Source organism: Mauremys reevesii, linkage group 6, assembly GCF_016161935.1.
Source record: "Mauremys reevesii isolate NIE-2019 linkage group 6, ASM1616193v1, whole genome shotgun sequence".
In the NCBI taxonomy this organism is placed as follows: Eukaryota; Metazoa; Chordata; order Testudines; family Geoemydidae; genus Mauremys; species Mauremys reevesii.
Window position 1 is genome coordinate 41,154,871 of NC_052628.1, and position 17,895 is coordinate 41,172,765.

Genomic DNA, 17,895 nt, shown 5'->3' on the forward strand with positions numbered 1-17,895 from the left:
CTGAAATTGTTTTAAGATTAGTGTAGAACAAAATGATGAAACAGGAGTGGTCTGGTGACATTATTTTGACATGATTGGCTGAGGATTATGATGTAATAGGTTACAGTGCAGCCCCTTATAGGTTTTAAAATGAATTCCAAGACACCATTACAAAGAGAGCCTGATTCTTTTTTCTTATAACTGAGCTTTACTCAGTGAAACCCATACAAATGTACAACACTGTTTGGAATATGGAAGAACTGGATCTAGAATATCCCAAGACAGATATAAATTGTGGCACAGACTTGATGTTTTACATAGAAATGGATCCACCAGGTAATACTGCAGTCTTATTGTAAAAACCTAGTTCATTTTGGTCTTTATGATAGCTGCTGCAAAATCCTGATTAGATGTTTAGGATTTACTTACTTTGTCATTGATGCAAATTATTTTTTTCATAAATTGGAATTAAATTGTGGTTTTAATGCATAGAAGTAGCAATTAGAATCATAGCCTGTAGTAAATACCTTTTTTCTTCTTTAGTAAGAATTGAATTGAATTCAGGTGTTTCAGTTTTGATTGTATTCTCTCAGATGTAGTCTTAGTTCTGTTTATATACTAAAAATGTTGCATCATTTTTATTTTTATTTTTGCTATTTCTGCTCTATATTATGACTGACAAGAGCTCCTATAAATACACTTGTATTTCCTGATACAGTGATTACACATCAGTATGCAGGATTGTCTTGGCGGAAACATTTTAAAATCTAACAATAACTTAAATCCTCAGTTTGTATCATTTAGTCATTTGATATTGGAATTGTTATACTATCCTGACACACTCTCTTTATTATTATAAAAACATTGTCTTTTGCAGTCAAGCATATTATACAAACAATCATATACATAAATAATGTAAAATTTACTATAGAACTCAAAACCTTGTTTCATTTTTAATGCTGATTCCAATGTTGTCCTCCTAGCTAGTAAGACAGAAATGCTGCAGTATCTTTTTTGGCACCCAGTGGTGTACGTATGCAGCTTTGACATTGAGAAAAGGGGATGTGGTTTTTAATCAGACTTGGCATTTGGAACACAATTTATCCTGTCAAATACTAAGATTAACACTAGGGATATTTGGGTCACAGATGGGTTCCTGAAAGTGGTTTTTAGCAGATCATTGTATAAAATAGTGAGGATCAGAGAAACTCAATTCCTCCTCCTAAAACATATAGTATTGCTGTGGTGTTGCTGTTTTTATTACCCACAGCAGCTCTTGTACAAGAAAGGAGCAAAATTCCTCTTGGATAATTAAATAGGAGGAAAAATAAAAATGAAACTTGACATGTTTTGTTATTTGTAATGATCTCAAGATATACATTTGTTGTAGGAGGTGGACTAAGGTGAAAACAAACTTCAGTTTAAATATTTTTGCCCCCAAATTTTTTTTTTTTTGTTGTGTTTTGCTTGAAATGTATTCTTCAGTAACCTACATCTTTTGGTATAGTACATCCTTATGGTGTAATTGTTTGTTGCCAGTAAAATATCTTGATTTATTCGGTATCTTTCAAAGATTGCCAGTAACAGAAACAGTGTGTTTTGCAATCATTTTAGCTTTCTGTTGACATAATGATTGTTGTAAATCATAGCACAGATTAGAATTTTGAGGCATGTACTATTTAATTTGCAGCTGGGCTACAAACAACTTTTTTTTTCCTCCCTCCTCTGCAGCACTGCCTCCTAAACCACCAAAACCTAATGCTGTAATTAACAACGGTATGAATAACAACATGTCTTTACAAGATGCTGAATGGTATTGGGGAGATATCTCCAGGTAAGACAGAAAAAAGCATGTATGTATTTGCTATATTATCTTTGTATTCTACTTAACTACAGAAGAATGATTGTAATATTAAGAACCATTTTCAGAACATTTTCCAACACAAACACAACATAGATGGTTTTGTTGCAAAGATGACTAAAAAGTGACTGACAGTCAGTTAGAATGCAGTATGTCCAAAAATATAATTCTTTGTGAGTTGTTCTATTATTTTAAGACCTCTATATGAAACACTAGCATGAAAGGACAACCCTGAGAACCATCATTTTTCCCCCTTCTTGTATCCAAGAACTCTGAGGCACAATACTGTTGTGCTAATAAACCAGACTAAAAAATGTTGTATATAAGCAACATTTTTAACCTTACTATATATAGGTACAGTAGGGTGTCACTGGATGCTCCAATTGTGCAGACTTGTATGAACAAGTAGGAAGAACTTTGCATAAATGTAAATCTGTTCCAGCAGTGGGAGGGTATTAGGTACAGCATTTTTATATTCCATTTGTTCACCAGTAGAACTATGAAATGAATGTAATGTTCTTAAGGAGATAAAGAAGGCTGATGAAAAAGGCAAAGATGTATTTCTTTTAAGAAAGATAGAGGGAGAAATGACAGATTACAGTGAGGAAATGAGTAAGAGGTAGTCATAGGTTACTTTTGCTTTCATTTTAGGGAAGAAGTAAATGAGAAGCTTCGTGACACTGCTGATGGTACCTTTTTGGTACGAGATGCTTCTACCAAAATGCATGGAGACTACACACTTACATTAAGGTAAAATATTCAGCTAGATTCTGATATTGGAATATATTTTTACAGAGCTGCATTTAAAAATGCTACTTTCTTTTAGCATGAGCATCTGAAGTATGGCTGACTGTTTTCCAAACTTTATTTACAGGAAAGGGGGAAATAACAAATTAATCAAAATATTTCACCGAGATGGGAAATACGGCTTTTCCGACCCATTAACTTTCAACTCTGTGGTTGAGCTAATAAACCACTACCGGAATGAGTCTCTAGCCCAGTATAATCCTAAACTGGATGTAAAATTACTTTATCCAGTATCCAAGTACCAGCAGGTAACATTTTTTATTCTCTTTTTATTCTGCTTATGTACAGAAAAGTTATTAGCCATTCAATATGGAGAAACTCACTTCAATTAATATTTGAGATAAGAATAAACTGGATCTAAGACTTAAAAAAAAAAAAGCAACTTTACAAATTGTACATCAAATAATACAAACTTTAAATACTGTAGATAGCTCATTAAGAAATAAACATACCAGGTTAAATATGACAATTTTAATGATGAAATATATCATTTTCAGCATAATGTTGCATGCTGGCAGTGCAAAATTGTCTTTTGTGCTTAATTTAATTTCACATGTGCATATTATATGCATTCAGTACATCTCTTCTCCATATTGTAAGAGAAATGTCAAGTTATATTGTATTTCTTTTCAATGGTCACTTTTTTCTTAACCAATTTTATTATGAAAATTTGTACTGTGTAACTGTTTCTTTACTGGATATATTTCCTTCTGCTTATCCTCTCAGGATCAAGTTGTGAAAGAGGACAGTATTGAAGCAGTGGGAAAGAAATTACATGAATATAACACTCAATTCCAAGAAAAGAGTCGAGAATATGACAGACTCTATGAAGATTATACCAGAACATCTCAGGTGAGTTATCTTTGAAGCAGGACTTGTAGAGTGCAGGACTTCTTATTTGGTTTTAGAAGGACACTGATATAAATTGCTAATGTTAACTTTGAGATACTTTTTTTCTTTTCTTCTTTTAAAAGACAAAAGTTACTTGATGTGATAGTTCAGTAAGTTGGAATCGTTTACTCATGTCTGAGCCGTTACCCTCTGCACAATATAACCATAGGTTGGTACCCACTCTTGCAAACACACAATATGCAGAACTCCTATTGGTTTGGCAGCAGCTCTGCATACTGACCATTTGTAGGGTCTTGATCCCCATGCCTTGAAGGCACGAATTAAAACGACCACAATACCTTAGAATTTCTTTCGAGAGAAAAGTATCATGTGCAAAATGTATGGAGCATGGATGTGACAACTAGACACAGTGCAGGAATGAATAGCAACCCACCTCCCTCATATTTAGCAATAATTAGCAGAGCCTGGAAATGCCAGGGAAGTGGCACTGTTTTATAGTTGCAGAATGAATACTGTGCCTTCTGGAACCTGCAAAAAACTACCTAAAAGATGGGAATTTTATAGCATACTAGAAGTGTGGGTGAAACCCCAGGTAATCACTCAGATCAGCTTAGTATTTCAAGAGTCCCAACTATACCTGTAAGGGTACAAAGGGTAAAGTGAGGGCAGTGTTGAAAGGCTCCCATTGGAAAAACAAAACTAATATATAAAACAAATATAGTAGATAATTCTGCGTGTGGTCATTGCCTTTCTTGGAAAGCAGCATCACTGTAGCAAGTTGTACAAGGCTTGCTTTTCATATATTGGAAGAGTCCACAGACAACACATATGTTGCTTCAGGGATATTAAAGTACAATCATTTTGCTACAAGATAACTTAAACCTTTCCAGAGATATAGGCCAATAAATCATCCCTTCAGTTTTTTAGGGACTATAATGATGATTACTTTATTTTCAGGAAATTCAAATGAAAAGAACAGCTATTGAAGCATTTAATGAAACAATAAAAATATTTGAAGAGCAGTGCCAGACACAAGAAAGATACAGCAAAGAGTATATTGAAAAGTTTAAACGGGAAGGAAATGAAAAAGAAATTCAAAGGTTGGTACCAGTGCTTATATGTTTAAAATGTGTGTTGTTTAGACAAAGTAAAAATATACAAAGTCCATACGTGAGATGGAACGTCAGCAGAATAAATCTGAAGTGCTGTGAGTGACAACTTGCAAATTTTGCAACTGAATCTTGAAAAATAAATCTTGTCTTAGATGTTTACAAGTGAAAATAGGAAACCTGGATTATGTACCAGGATCTAACAAAGTATAACAAACCCAATTCTTCTCTTCAGAATAATGCACAACTATGAGAAGTTGAAGTCTCGAATAAGTGAAATTGTGGACAGCAGACGTAGACTAGAAGAGGATTTAAAGAAGCAAGCAGCTGAATATAGAGAGATTGATAAACGTATGAACAGTATTAAACCAGACCTTATACAGCTGAGAAAGACAAGAGACCAGTACTTGATGTAAGTACATGTATGAATTACGAAGAATTTAGTTTTTCCATAATGTCCAAATTTTGCCAATTAAAAAATGTATAAACCTGTTTTTAATTATTTTCCAGGTGGTTGACTCAAAAAGGTGTTCGGCAAAAGAAGTTAAATGAATGGCTGGGCAATGAAAATACAGAAGAGTGAGTATTTAAGGAATTGAATATTCCTGAAATCAAATAATTCTACACAGTAATGAGTTTAAGCATGTTTAGTTCAATGACTGTAGGAAGACTCTCGGGCACAGCACAGTGTATCTGAGCATATCTGATACTGGTTTGGACCTGAATCTGTTTTACTGAGAATATGAGCTAGGGCACCAGTCTTATCCTTTGCTCTTCTATAGATACCTAAGAGAGGTGTATGGTCAGGTGACTATAATGAGGAATTGGAATCTAGGATTCTGGGTTTGGCTCTTGACTCCATCACTGACCTCTTAAGAGACTTGAACTTAAACTCTAACCTTGCTGCTCCTGTCGGTAAAAAGGGGATCATATGATATAAATACCTCAGAGGGGTATCATGTAGCTGAATTAATATTTATAAAACACTATGAGAAATTCTGATGACAGACTCTTTACAAGTGCAAAGTATTGGTGGTGGTATAGTATCAACCATCACCAGAAATGGACAGAATGGAATAGCTCATCCAGAGCATGGATCTGCTCTGCCTTTATATTCCAGTTTACGACTTTTCTGAGTGGAGGCAGGTATTGTTCTGTCATTAAAGCAAATGAGTTGGGTACAGGTTTTTAACTTGCTTTGGCCACTGGATCATCACCACACATAGCTCATGGGTGAAAAGTGCTGATCATGAAACTGTTGAATATTACAGGCTATGTGAAGTGGCTATAGTGATGGATTTTAGTTTCCCTTTAAAACCAAATCTAACCAACAGAAGAATGCAAAGAGTAACTTCATGAATCAATAGTTTAAAAAAAATAAAACCTGAATGTGAGAAGGGATGTCAGTGGAATACATATCCTGTTAACATTATCACCTTGTGTTGCTTCCTGTCCTTGCCTTCTACACGGCCTTTCTTGGTCAAAGGTAGCAGCAGCATGGTCAGAGGTGTGTTTTTCTATGGTTCCACTCTAGCTTTGTCCAAAATAGTGGTTTGTCTTTTCTTAGTTGTCTTCTATTGCTATAGAACTGGTGCAGCTCCACTAGGATTGGCAATCATGGAAGTATTGGACGAACAGGGCACAGGCATTTTTACAATCATGTTGTTTAACCTTTCAGAGCACAGGTAGAAGATAAGGTGGTAAAAATGTAGGCAGCCAGTCCCCATTAGCCCTCCCATCATTGTTATGACAAGAATTCTGCACCAAAGTGCAGATACATAACCACAAACAAAGAATTTTAACTATGAATGGAATGATGTCAGATTGAAAGGAGATCTCAAGTGGGTTTCCACAGGGATCTGTTCTGGGTGTTAGTTAACATCTTTATTAATGACCTGGATGGAGGAATAGAGAGCAAAATGAAATTCAACAAAGCCAATAAGGTGCTACAAATCACTGGAGGCGATAGTACCACTCTACTTAGCGCTGGTTAGGCTCAGTTGGAGTACCTTGTCCAATTTTGGTCACTGCTGTATAGAAGGAATGTAGCGAAACTGGAAAGGATCCAGAGGCAAGCAACAAAGATGATCAAAGGGATGGAATGCAAGCCATATGAGCAAAGGCTGAAGGAACTGGTTATGTTCAGTTTGGAAAAGAGGAGATTAAGTGGGGGACATATTAGAGGTCTTCAAATACTTGAAAGGCTGCCATAAAAAAAATTTGAGAAAATTTTGCTCTCTTGCCACAGAGGGGAGGACAAGAGGCAATGGGCTCAAACTACAGCATAGCAGATTTAGATTAAATCTCAGTAAATACTTCTTAACTATAAGAAGAGCAGGACAATGGAACAAGCTGCCTAGGGAAGTCGTGGAAGCTCCATCACTGGTTTTCAAGGACAGGCTGGATAGCTATCTGTCTTAGATGATTTAGACACAACTAGTCCTGCATCTCGACAGGGGGGTTAGATGAGATGACCCTTGCAGTCCCTTCTAATCCTTTGGTTCTATTATTTTATTCTTAATGCTAGAACTAATTGGAGATTTCTCCAAAATAAAGCTAGCACAGACAAGGCCACAGTTTGGGAACATAGGATCCAAATATGAAATGAAACGTTGAAAAAATAGCTTTTTTTTATTTTGTGTCTTTCCTTGCTAATGAGCCATCTGATTTCTGCTCAAATTTATGCTGACACCATTCAGATTGTTTTCTGAAGTTATAATATAGCCAACATAAACACTGAAAATGAGCATAAACAGACAACTGGGATCCCTGTCTAGGAGATGGCTGGAGTTAGAGTGGTAGAAATACAAATAAGGAAAATGGGGTGTGGCAGGATAAGGAAGGTAGATGGTGTTCATTAGTGAGAGAAACCAGAATCTTCCAAAGAAACTGAATTCCAACAGTAGACATTGGGTGTTTGTAGCACAGATTGAGGCTAACTAGAATCAAGGAATCGGGGATGAATGAGAAGCTGTATTTAATCAGTGCTTGAAAAACTGACCAGATACCTACTAGCCAGAGGTCTAAATCTACTAGCCAAAAGTATACTGATGGACAAATTTGGAGGGTCCTACCAGTGCAGGCTGGCAGCCATACCGTGGTGTGCAGGGGGAGCGCTATTTCATTTCTCCACAGTCTCCTGCTGCTTGTTTTCTGTCAAGGTCTTTTGACCCTGGTTGGAGGCTTCATCTAGCTACAGTAGTCTGAATAACTATGAAATTCCATCCCATGTGGCTGGGATGTAACACTGTAGCACTACTGAATGTGGCTTGCTGGTGTAGGCAAATGATTCTTGCTTTGGGTGTGAGAGATCCTGGGTTCAAAAAATCTTGGACAAGCCCTTGCAAAGGCTGTGTTTGAGGGCTGGACTCGAATTCTCGAGGTCCCAATGAGCACTACATTTCTCTGATTATCCTTTTCATATTTGTACAGCCAATACTCTATGGTGGAAGATGATGAGGATTTGCCCCATCATGACGAGCGAACATGGAATGTGGGAAATATCAACAGAAGCCAAGCTGAAAATCTGCTGCGGGGAAAACGGGATGGAACGTTCCTTGTTCGGGAGAGCAGCAAACCGGGCTGCTATGCCTGCTCTGTTGTGTATGTATCTTGATTTTTTGCATTGTTTGTAAAGCATAGGGATGACAATGAGGTTAAAAAAAATTGTTGCTAGTAAGTTTACCTGGGTGATGAGCAGATATCCTGTTAGGGCCTGATCCCATTGACTTCAGCAGCTTGGGTCTGGGCTGTCAGGCATAGGATCATCTACCCTCATTGCTGCTCCTCTCCCTCCTGCAAAGTTCAGCCCTGGGAAGTTCCCACAGATGGACCTTATAGCGAAGGGGGAGAATGACAGCATAGAACTACTGGCTGTCAATCCACTAAGTTCTTTGTACCTTCTGCCTACCAAAAACAGTGTGTACAGCATGACACACTGAGAATTCTGGTTAGATTTAAGATGAATGGAATTATTCCAATGTAGAATGCTGTCATTTTATATATTTACCAACATTTATTTGTTCACTGTCAATTCACTATTCTCTAGCCTGCTTTTTAACATGTAAACTTTGCTTTCTTGACAAATTAAAAACCTTTCTATTTTTTTCCTTTTAGGGTGGATGGAGAAGTAAAGCACTGTGTCATAAACAAAACTCCTACTGGGTATGGATTTGCAGAGCCATATAACTTGTACAGCTCTCTTAAAGAACTGGTGCTACATTACCAACACACATCACTCGTGCAGCACAATGACTCTCTCAATGTCACACTAGCCTACCCAGTATATGCACAGCAGAGGCGATGAAGACCTTAATACTCTGTTTTAAAACAAAAAAATCAACAACACTGAGGCCTCTGGAGAGAGAAGGTTCCTTTCAGCCTGATTTGTGAATTTCAGCTGCAGTATCAAAGCTGTCTGTCTTCAGATGGGACTAGAGCTTTCTTGACAATTGCAGTGGGAGAGATCACAGTATTAAGCTGTGAATGTATGTTTCTAATCTAAAGTGCTTTTTATTGAGAAAAGAAAAACACAACAAGAGAGGGAAATGCTATACCTATCTCCCTGCAGGAACATAGAGGCCTTTAACCATGGTGCTTGTTTACGATCTCTTTGAAGCTTTACCAGCTAGAATGTGGGATTCTGCAGACCCAAGGGGCAACAGGTCTGTGTAATTCTGTTAATGGAATTTCTCAGTCATGGCGAGGTTCAGATTTGGTGTTGCTGTACTCAGTGGATCCAGGCACAGAGCATTGTGGATTTTCGTTTCCTGGTGAATGATATGTAGCAGAATGGCACTTTCACTTATAAGGGACACTTTAAAAAGACTTCGGTTACAGTATGTTGTTCAGAGGAAATGATGTAGTAGCAAAGTGCCAGGAAGTGTTTTGTTTAGACGTTTAAAATCCCGTGTTAAGAACATATTTAAGACTGAAGAGAATGGGACTTTCAATGGCATACGGTATATAAAAATGTACATAGTGGATGACTAACGATCATCAATGGAAACTATCAATACCAAACTGCTTCTATTTTCTCTTTTCTGTTTGCTGAAAGCTGAATCCTTAGACAGTGCTATGCAATACTGAATTTTCTTTTGGTTGTATTTCTTTTTCAAGTATACCTACAGGATAAGCTTTTTTCTGTTTTTTGTTGCCTGAAAATGTTTTTCCTGAGTATTATTTTTTGTTAATATTCATTTTGTTGTTCGGAGTTTTTTGTTTTGTTTTTTGTTTTTTTAAGAAATGTACAGGATGCCAGTAAAAGTTGGCTTCAGAATTAAAACTATGAATATTTTACAGTTTTCCTTGTATAGAAGGTTTAAAAAGTTTTTGTGGGTTTTTTTGGTTTTTTTTTTTTACTAAATATTTTGTTGGGCAGTGCCTGATAAGCTTCAAAGCTGCTTTATTCAATAAAAATATATGAGCATTACAAAGTATCACTGAGTCTAACAATATTGTTTCAAGGATATCTTTAGAATATGGTACCACGCTATATTTGCTTCTTAAAGCCTTTTGAACTTCTGTCCCGATTGTCTTTGTATTTGGAAGGAAAAAAAAATGTGCATCCTCTTCTGAATGTTACTGTGGAAGAACAAATGAAAAACTGGATACTATAGTAGTCAGTTTGGATTTCAAGTTCAATCCACATAGTAAATCCGTCGTAAAAAGTAAATCCAGCATCTTGACCTACCATGGTAGACTTTTTGTCAGCACGTCAAGATACCTTTCATTTCATATGAAGGAAGATTCTCTAAAATGTTTGGTTTTTGTATTACTAGAAAAAGACCCCCAAGTTTGTTCTGAACAATAGAGTACAAGATAGAGTAAATTCAGATGGGAAAACCTTGCTTTTTTAACATTACAATTTCCATAACACACTTTTGTTATTTTCACAAACTTATTTACTGAAAGGTAATGTCATCTAAAAGAACAAATTTAAAATTCCAGGTACCAAAGAGTTACAGGATTTCTATTAGTTAAAGAAACAAAGGATGTCAGTGTCCCATTTACCAAAATTGTAAAGGATTATTCACTGTGGGTTTCTGACATGGTTATCCACTCACAACATTGGATAAATTCATGCTGCTACTTCACGTTTTGCGGATTAATAGGGCAATGATGTCTAAGAGGAATCTTAAAGATTTTTTAGTCCAGGTGAGATATGAATTGGTTTTTCCTTGAACTACAAGTGGAACAGCCTTTATTGTTAAAGGGAGCTAGTTGCATGCACAATGGCAGGAATAAATCCCATTGAGTTCTCCGACTATTGCCCCTCTTTAAAAAAATGTACATCTCTTAAAATGAAGTATTAAGTACTTATTTAGAAATCTTTACCTTTTAGAAATACTGTTAGGCAATTAGTTTGTCACCTGTGGTTTATTTCTACATTACCTCTTCATTTCTGATGCTGTGAGGTTTGTTTTTATTTTGTTTTTGGTTTTTTAGCCTGTTGACTTTGCTTTTCTGTGGAATGTATTTTATCTTACCAGAACCTAATCTTTCACATATCAGGGAGCAAAGCTCAACCATCATTAATGTCTCAGGACAATTACAATTTCAAAATCATGCTGAACTTTTTTCCAGTTATACAAGCCTACAAGTTCATCTCTCCTTCCCAGGCAGACTTCTCAGAGTGAAACAATCTAAATTTGTTTTTTGTAATGCCTTTCCTTTACTTCACCAATAATTCTGCTTTAAATGTCATTCAACAGAGCTCGAAATTCAAATCCATCCAGTACACAGCAGTTAAGCAACCTTCATACTATGTCAAAATATCCTTGTAAGGATAAACAAAAATTAAAAATGTTAAACATGTTGGAGGAAAAGTATTACAATTATTTTCTTTAGGCAAAATGTATATAGCCTGGATTGATGTATCACTTAAAACACTTTTCAGGAAAGGATGTAGTGGTTAGACCAGGGGTTCTCAGACATTTTTAGTGGTGACCCCTTTCACACAGCAAGCCTCTGAGTGCGACCCCCCCTTATACATTAAAAACACTTTTTTATATATTTAACACCATTATAAATGCTGGAGGCAAAGTGGGGCTTGGGGTGGAGGCTGACAGCTTGCGACCCCCAGTTTGAGAACCCCTGGATTAGACATTTGGGACCTGACTTTCCTCTCATGTCCACAGAAGTCAGTGGGCCTAGTTCTCAGCTGGGATCCATTGGGTTGCTCCATTGCCTTCAGTGGTGCTAGGCTGATTTACACTACCTGAGGATCTGTGCTTATGGTGGAGAAAAACTAGTATATGTGAGAATCAGGCCCCTGTCTTCTCTTGCACAAACAAGGACAAACAAGCACAAAGCTAAGAAGATTTTTTCATTAAGGCATCTTAAGGTGAAATTTAGCCTGCACAAGGTCTATGCACTACTTAAGGATCATTTAAACCCTCAAAATAGGGCTTTAGTTGGTCTGATGCGGTGCCTAGTCCATGTGTGGACTCTGCAAAGTGAGTTGTATAGTACTGCAGCTTTGCCAAACACCCTTTTTGATTGCTGAGGTTTATGTCTTTAATATATTGTATGATCCACTCACTTTGGTTGAACTAAACCAGCTTTAATATACCTGGAAACTCAAACTTCATATGAACATGAAACAAAGATATGTTGATGTAACTGAAGAAACATGGTGCTTTTAATGTAATTTAGCGGAATTTTTTCCATCTAATATGATTAAAGTTTTTGAATACTTAAGTCTCTGAGTTGCCGCACTACTTTTTACAAGGCTGCTGAAAGGTAGATGTACATGTGACCACAAGAAAAGTGAGAGAAAGCAAATTATTGTTTCTTTAAACTGAAGCTTGGATTTTGTGTGTGGGTGTGAATGGATCATAAGCTAGGTGCACCTTTCACCAAACAGTGTCATTTTGCTCAATCAAGCACATGCTGTCACTCATTTCTTTGTTTAAAAATAAATACACACACACAAACCTTTTTAGGTGAAAGTTGTTTCCAAATAAAGTGAGAAGATTGTGTAGTTCTGTTTTTAAAAACAACTCATCTGGATGGTTCACTTATCTAACAAAAAATCTGTAAAGCCAAATCTTCTGTTTAACGCCAGCTGTTCTGTAGAAAAGGAGTGGCTTTGTCTTGTAATTGGCAATGAACTATAATGCTTGGGAAATCCTTCTGATGCTTCTAATTGGGAAAACTTCTGCCGGTTATAACACAGTGCTTTTGCTATGCATGGTATTCAGTTGGGAAAGTGAATCCTGATATTATTTTTCTTCGGGGTCACTTTACAAATGGGCAGCTCAACGCACAATGCCTCCCATGGGACAAGGTTCCAAAATGCAACATTCTGTACAAAAAAAAAAAAAAAAAATGAACTATTACTATCATCGAAGGCCAAACTGGACTGGTGTGTGAGTTGATAGTTACATTGCACTTGTCCCTATGAGACTGCATTAGCTGCCCATGATGCTGCTATTTTTTGTATTCTTGTTTTAAAAAAATAAAGCTCTGTTCTGTTAAATGTCTTTAAAACATTAAAATGACTTTGTTTAAAAAAAAATGGTCTTGGAGGAGATGGAAGGTAGGATGGGTTGTAAATTGCCTTTACAAGGCAATAATAAAAATGTGCCTCCTTGAAATTTTGTTCAAGCTATAGATTTGATGGAGCTGTGTCTTGTTTTTAAGTTGCTTTAAAAATTGTACTAGGTCTTCAAACAGAATAAAGATTGTTTTGAAAATGCATTTTACTTGTTGAGACCTCACTAAGGACTTTTTGAGAAGTTAGTTCAACAAGTTACATCACTGACTCCTACGGTGTGCTTGTTCCCCACTTTATAGAGGAGAATTGAAGGTGCATATTGGTGAAGGGAGCTAATTAGCTTATGATTTATACTCATTCTTAGTTCTTCTAACTTAGTGAAGTGACAATAGCCACTGAAGAGCTCTGAAGTAGTCTCGTGCATATAATGACACCAAAAATTGTACTTATCTTAGATCAGTGACACTGCAAAATCAATGTAAGGTTAATGCGCCTGTTCCCTATACCTTCAGACTCTAGGGGTAATCCTGGCTCCACTGACGTCAATGAGGGTTTTGCCATTGACTTCAGTGAGGCCAGTATTTCATCCCCTGTATCCAAATTTAACCTAGCAGCATGAACACAATCATCTACAAAAAAAACAGAAGAAAAATGTCACTCAATGTTGTTTTCTTCCAGACTTTGCTAGTGGGAAATGTCTAATTGTCTCCACGTTGTAAAAGAGGGTGGACTTGGGAAAAACAATCAAGATTTCCCTTTCCATCTCCCCTAACAACAAAAAATCCAGACATCTGAAGGCTTATAACCTTATCTGGGGAGGTCAGGTGACAGTTCTATCCATAGCAAATGTTCCATTCTAGAAGTTGCACAAATAGTTCAAATTATAATTGCATACTGGGGCCTCCAGAAATCACAGCATGCAAATAATAATAGTTATTAATGTTTTCACAGCCCTAGTAGAGCTCCCATTACTGGACACTCACCAGGGTCCCATGATGCTGGACCCATGTACTCATAACCTTCCCTTAATCCTGGAGCCTATCCAAATAATCTCTTGGGCCTCTCTGGACTACTGCCTGGGCATAAACACTGACTCTTATTCCTCTGCAAAAGTCATACCTCGCAATCCGGTTGCCCATGGCACGTAGGTGACTTGTGGTGATCCCCCAAAACACTCCAGTAGCTTAAGCAGAACTCCAACCTTGTGGGCACTCTGGTTTGCAGCTTCTCTCGCCAGAGACACGTGATAGTTGAAGCACATAACAGGCTTTGTAAAGGGTTTCTAACACACACTACGTTAGCACAATCAATATACAGATCTAGATAAAAGCACCTGTATGTCGTTCCCTGACCCAATTATCTCCCCACTTTTGAAGGTTGTTTGGGATTTGATCAGAGTCCTATAGAGTATTCAGATCCCACATCCTGCACATTGTTTCTCCTCTGAATCAGGGAGTCTCTCATTGTCCTACTTCCTTCTTCCTCAGCTGATCTTACCATCAAAAAGGACAAAAGCATGCTCCTCTATTAGTCTCCCTTGCCCCAAGCCTCCTTATTCTTTTTAAACCTCTGCTTTGTCACCTCTTTCCTTTTATTCCCATTCGGGGATTTTCTTTGAAGTAGTCAGTGATGCAGCAATATCATAGTCAACCAGAATTCAGAGGCTGTATATAGATAGATTCCCCAAATCATCGCAAACATGTATTGGAGATTATTATTTAAAATATTTACTATGGGCTACTGTTAAATTTTTATTCCTCTCAATATCAAGTCTGGTTGGGTTTTTAAACTGATCACACACACTGCAGTTCCCTTCTGCTAAAACTGAAAGCATAGCAAACTTCTCTCATTTCTTCTACCAGAACACGTTAACACAAGCTTCTCTTCTAAACAATAAACTCCCACAAGATCCAACTTCAGGATGTAAACTTATATGGTGTTATTCTGAACCACGGACTATTTTATTGTCAGCTATTGGAATGATTTTGGCTAAGCATATTTCTGGACAGTGTAGATGTGGTCCTTGGCAGACAAATGGAAATTTGCAAAAATGTTGCTGTTCCATTTTGATCTCTCTCTCTTGCGGAATGCCAACCTCCCCTCCCCTACAAAATAAGTCTAATTTGTGCAAAATAAGGTACATGAGCGAGCCCTTCACACTAGTCCCTTTGCCTGAGTTTATGAACCCAGAAAAGGAAGAAATGGTAAACCCTTCATTTGTTGCCGCCTTCAGATTAAAAGATTATACATAGTGTGATTTCTGGAAGTTGCACATGCTCAATAAAGCACCCTGAAGGATGATACTGTGGGACTAGTCCCCCCTTCTTCCTGGCCATTTTTCCTTCCCTAAAGCTAACCTGCGTATGCCCCTGGTTCAAACACTGATGCAATTAAGTGAATTTTCTTTCCTATACAGTAGAACCCCTATATAGGAACTACTTGGGGATTGAGGACTTCATAAAATCAAAAAGTTGATAAAATTGAACAGCTCAAAATTACAGTAGATCGATGCATCCATTAATTTATTGTTCAGTGGAAGTGTACATAAAGAATGGTAACAAAGGTCTACAGTCTGCCTGATTTTTCTTTGAGAGAACTGCATCTTTTCTTTGCTATCAAAGCTCTCTTTTCAAACCTGTACAACTGCTTGAACATTGGCTGAAGGATTGAAGTCACATTCAGGGGAAGAAAGATGATTTTGGTGGCAGGAAAATGGCTCATGTAACTAGTCGTCATAAGATCGATGTTCATAAAACCAGGGGACTACAGTGCATTGCTCTAAATCAATAAATCAGAGACCCAGCAACTCAAGTGCCAACATTAATCAACTGGGCATTAAGCAGCAATGCCACTGGTAAGCATAGCGCAATTTATGCCAACTAGGCAAGGAGCAGATAAACAGCAACATTCCATACTAAACAATAGGAGCCAAATGACTAAAGAACAGGTAGAGACTATGTGAGAAAGTATGGGGGGAGGGGTATACTGCATGCTCACAATAGCAAAGTTAGACCTTAACCACCTTTCCTTTTCCCCAAACACATTTCAAGTACAGTAATCGCTAGTCAATCTGACCTTTGACGTGCAGTCAGCCAGCCACTGGACTGAAAGTACATATGACTCATCCTCATGCTGCTGCCAATTGGTGTTGTGAAATCAATGGCTAGGAAGCAATAAAAGATAGCAGCAGTGGCAGCTTGTGTTTCATGCTATTGCTCTACTTTTTGAGCGGTTTTAAACACTTGTCAAGCCACAGTTCACTAAAATGAGGTGGAATGAGGCCTCCATCCCAGCATCCTCCTTGCCCGTTAGAAGATTCCTCTCCTCCAAGTCCAGCAGCAGCTTCATTCTCTTTGTGGCCAATCTGCACCCTTCCTTCTAGCTCCCTGATTGTTTGGTTCTTCGAGTCATGGCTGGTAAATTAAACCTGTTTGGGGGCCCACAGCCTGAGCTGCCTGATTCTAAGCTGTCCAACCCTGAGGAAGCTCTACTACAGCTCCTACTTGTGGGCCCTACCATACAACTGCAGCCGTCTGATAGGTGCCTCAGCTGGAGGCACTGCTTTACTTTTGCTCTTCTGCCCTGGATCCTCTACCTTGTGAGGATGAGGGATGCTTTTGGAGTACTGCAGAGGTTCCTTTTAAAGGATTCATAGATGTTCTGGCTAGAAGGGACCATTATGATAGTATAGTACAGTACGCAAGTACATCCTACTCCAAAACTTTACATTTAGAGCCCTCCGACGGCTTTACTGAACAGAGGGAATTAAAGTCTCTGAAGTCTCTGCGGCTGGATGCCTTGCCCAATGCCAGAGGGGATGTCAGTGTCACAGCCAGGACTAGAACCCCATGGCCTGACTCTCAGTGCTGTGTTGTAGCCACCAGCCCATCCAAATATGAGGCTTATATAGAAGCTAAGATACTAGAAAAGGAAATCAGTAAATACAGGAAGGTGCTGTCTGGCTAAAAGTAGGATAATAAATATTCGTCCCTTCTCTCTGGTCAAGGAGAGTGGACTTAACCATGGCCCCAATCAGACTTTAATCACACCAGCAACAGAAGGTCTGTATTAATGATATTGACATAACAAAAAATGTTCATTAATTGAGTCCTGATGAGGACAAAATTCTTGTACAGAACAGTCCTGAATCTTGATTGTTCAAAGGACCTAAGCCCTTAGATACATGGACTGCCAAAAATAGAAGCTGTGCAAAGGCACTTCTTACAGTATGTAAACAGCTGTACTGATTGATCAGCCACTATTCAAACTTTGGATGACCTTTGTGGAGACTAGCACTTTAACCTCCTACTGGATACTGATGTCGTCAACCCGCTGATCAGAAAGGAACTGAGGTTTCCTAGAAAAATTAGGATTATTAAACATGCGCATGCCCAGCCATGTCTATTGCCAGAACAATATTATGAGAACCTTCCACTTCTTACCACTCATTCCTTATATTTCGGAGAGATGACATTTGTCCTATTATTAAAGATGGAATTTAGGCCACTAATTTAAGCACATGCAAATAGTTACAGAAGAAAGACGTGATGGCTAACGCACAGCAGCACACTAAAACCTCCCACCCGTCGCCATTTGAACACATAGTAACTGGCCAGTGACAATAATACTGGACATAAATTCAGCTAATTAAAATGATAGGTTTAATTAGAATATGTATCTTATCCTAATCATTAATTTTAGGCTGAAGCTGCAGGATCATGGAAAAAACAGGTAATATGTTCACGACTGGCAAAATGCTTATTGTTTTATCCTTTGAAATGCAAAAA

General features: G+C 37.8%; 1 protein-coding gene across 7 annotated transcripts in view; it reads left to right on the forward strand.

Moving 5' to 3' along the window:
* Positions 1 to 12,309, forward strand: part of PIK3R1 (phosphoinositide-3-kinase regulatory subunit 1) — a 76,104-nt gene extending 63,795 nt beyond the window's left edge. For 6 of the 7 annotated variants that reach the window (XM_039544049.1, XM_039544051.1, XM_039544050.1 and 3 more), the window contains 9 exons: positions 1,711 to 1,813; positions 2,492 to 2,590; positions 2,715 to 2,895; positions 3,374 to 3,499; positions 4,457 to 4,599; positions 4,844 to 5,020; positions 5,119 to 5,187; positions 8,041 to 8,211; positions 8,725 to 12,309. In XM_039544049.1, coding sequence (XP_039399983.1) covers positions 1,711 to 1,813; positions 2,492 to 2,590; positions 2,715 to 2,895; positions 3,374 to 3,499; positions 4,457 to 4,599; positions 4,844 to 5,020; positions 5,119 to 5,187; positions 8,041 to 8,211; positions 8,725 to 8,914 — 1,259 coding nt within the window. In that variant the 3' untranslated portion in view covers positions 8,915 to 12,309. Of the gene's footprint in view, positions 1 to 137; positions 316 to 1,710; positions 1,814 to 2,491; positions 2,591 to 2,714; positions 2,896 to 3,373; positions 3,500 to 4,456; positions 4,600 to 4,843; positions 5,021 to 5,118; positions 5,188 to 8,040; positions 8,212 to 8,724 lie in introns of those variants that run through there. The other variant, XM_039544055.1, reaches the window with a different exon arrangement.
* The last annotated feature ends 5,586 nt before the right edge of the window (positions 12,310 to 17,895 follow it).